At 44.8% G+C, this 2,500-nt stretch overlaps 1 protein-coding gene across 1 annotated transcript in view; it reads left to right on the top strand.

Moving 5' to 3' along the window:
* The window catches only part of galnt14 (UDP-N-acetyl-alpha-D-galactosamine:polypeptide N-acetylgalactosaminyltransferase 14 (GalNAc-T14)), a 73,509-nt gene that overhangs the window by 17,116 nt on the left and 53,893 nt on the right, over window positions 1–2,500 (top strand). Inside the window, exon 2 of the mRNA XM_060042422.1 lies at window positions 2,292–2,461. Coding sequence (XP_059898405.1) covers window positions 2,292–2,461 — 170 coding nt within the window. The remainder of the gene's footprint in view (window positions 1–2,291; window positions 2,462–2,500) is intronic.

Genomic DNA, 2,500 nt, shown 5'->3' with positions numbered 1-2,500 from the left:
ACATACAAAAAGGCTTGCAATGTCCCCCAGATACATTCAGTGTGTAGGGCTCTCGCCCGCTTCCACACTACCCCATTCAATTCAATTCAATTCAATTTTATTTGTATAGCCCTTAATCACCATTACAGTCTCAAAGGGCTTAACAGGCCAACTATTTGTGACACCCCCCTTTACCCATGCCCCCACACGGGCAAGAAAAAACTCCCTTGAATCAGCAAGGAAGAAATCTTGAGAAGAAACGCAGTGTAGGGGATCCCTTCTTCCAGGGATGGTCAGGAGTGCAATGGGTGCCACAATTGACACACAGGTAAATACATGCACAACATATAAAAAACAATGGTGATGGGGTTCTGGCTGGTTATCCATGAGGAGAGTCCAGGCATCCAGTCCAGCACCCGCAACACGCTAGAACAGACAGAATAGTGAATTAGAACGGAAAAAGTACATAGTGGGAATGTATAATGTAATAACAAAAGCACAAGCAAACAGAGTAGTCTTCACTACGCATCTGTTGTATTCACACTCCAAATGCAAGATTGTAGAGATGCGTTTTGAGCTTCCCCTTGAATAGCTCCACAGAGTCAGCTTCCCTGATCGCTGATGGCAGCCTATTCCATAGAAAGGGGGCTCGATAGGCAAACGCTCTCTGTCCAGCCGATTTCTTTTTAACCTTCGGCAATGAAAGAAGGCCGGCTCCCGAAGACCGGAGAGACCGAGAAGGACTATAAGGAATGATCAGGTCCTTCAGGTACGATGGAGATAGTCCATGCAAGGCTTTATAGGTTAGCAATAGCACCTTAAAGTCTGATCTGAAAGTTATTGGTAGCCAGTGTAGAGAGGCGAGAATAGGTGTAATATGATCAAACTTTCTCGTTCCGGTCAGCAATCTAGCTGCCGCATTGTGTACCAGCTGTAGACTCTTTGTAGTAGAGTTCGGTAATCCCGAGAACAGTGCATTGCAATAGTCAAGTCTTGACGAGACAAACGCATGAATCAATGTCTCTGCATCCACTACAGATAACATTGGTCTGATTCTTGCAATGTTTCTCAAATGGAAAAAGGCAATTCTAGTTATACTTCTTATATGCTGATCAAAGCATAATTGAGGGTCAAACAAGACACCAAGATTTCCATGAATAATAGAGAATACAAACAACCAAATGTACTCATTTAATAATGAAAAGGAACTTTACAGTGTACTTGGAACGGTTAAGCCATTGTGTTTAATATTTAATGAGGACAAATTAAAAGATAGTTTTGCTGTTGTTGATTCATTTGCTATATTTGGTGCTGATCAATTAATTTATTTTGTAATAAGTTCATGGAATTATTTGATAAACCTAAACATATTAATTGTCCGGTGGGGGCCTCTTCAGCAGCCCACTGGCTTTCACTGGAACAAACATACAGTAACAAAGAGAACCCACATCAGAGGCCAGTCGCTGGGGACCTCAACACAGGTGATCATAATTGGTAATCAACACAGGTGACACACATTTCACTAACGAGGACACCCAGGGAAACAAGCAGTGCAGGGGGTTGGGCTTGGGCAGCATCGGGATGTCAATGGAGTCCTGTGTGTTGGCTGAGCTCAGGAGATAGGAGTGTGTGAGTTGTAACCGGAAGGCTGCTATTTCGATCCCCTTCTCCTCCTAGCTGAGTGTCGAGGTGTCCCTGAGCAAGACATCTAACCCTAACTGCTCCCGAGGAGCGTCGCCTTGCATGATTGACGGCACAGTCGGTGTGTGCATGTGTGTATGAACCATTGTAAGTCGCTGTGTTTAACAGAGTCTGCTAAATGTAACTGGATTCATTTTATTTGAGTGCTGTCCTGACTTGCTCCCGTGGCACCCAAATTTCCCACTCGGGATCAATAAAGCATTATCTTATCTTAAACCCTTCCACGAAAGTGCTAACTAATTGTTGAGTCAATACTAGTGAGTCATCATGGACTCACTGGTATTGACTCAATGATGGGTGATTTGATAGATTGATATCTTCTAGTGTCATATGTTTAATTGTGTTTGAAGGTTACAGGTTTATAAGGTTACAACATATAAACGTATAAACGGTTATATGTTTATGCTGTGGACTTGGCCAGGTCCAGCTTGCAAAAAACACACACTGAATCTCAGTAAGACCCACCTGGATGAATACAGGTTCAATCAAACCAAATGCATTGATTGAGATAAGGAGTTGGGGAAAATGTGGGAGGAGAAGAAAGAGTAAGAGTGGAGAGAGAAGGGAATGGATCGCCGAATGCTCCGATTGATTGATTGATTGATTGACAGATGTCGGACGCGGAGTGGGAGGAGCTCCTGGAGGGCTTCGACGAGCGGGGCTACCTGAGTGCGAGGCGCTGGCGTCCGGGGGACGACCCCTACGCCCTCTACGCCTTCAACCAGCGGGAGAGCGAGAGGATCCCCAGCAACAGAGCCCTGAGGGACACCCGACACTACAGGTACACACTTACTAACGCACACTTACACCCACAACAGAG

The sequence above is a fragment of the Gadus macrocephalus genome, chromosome 21 (assembly GCF_031168955.1).
Source record: "Gadus macrocephalus chromosome 21, ASM3116895v1".
NCBI lineage: Eukaryota > Metazoa > Chordata > Actinopteri > Gadiformes > Gadidae > Gadus > Gadus macrocephalus.
Note: the sequence above shows the minus strand (reverse complement) of the source record. Positions and strands in the feature narration are given on the sequence as shown.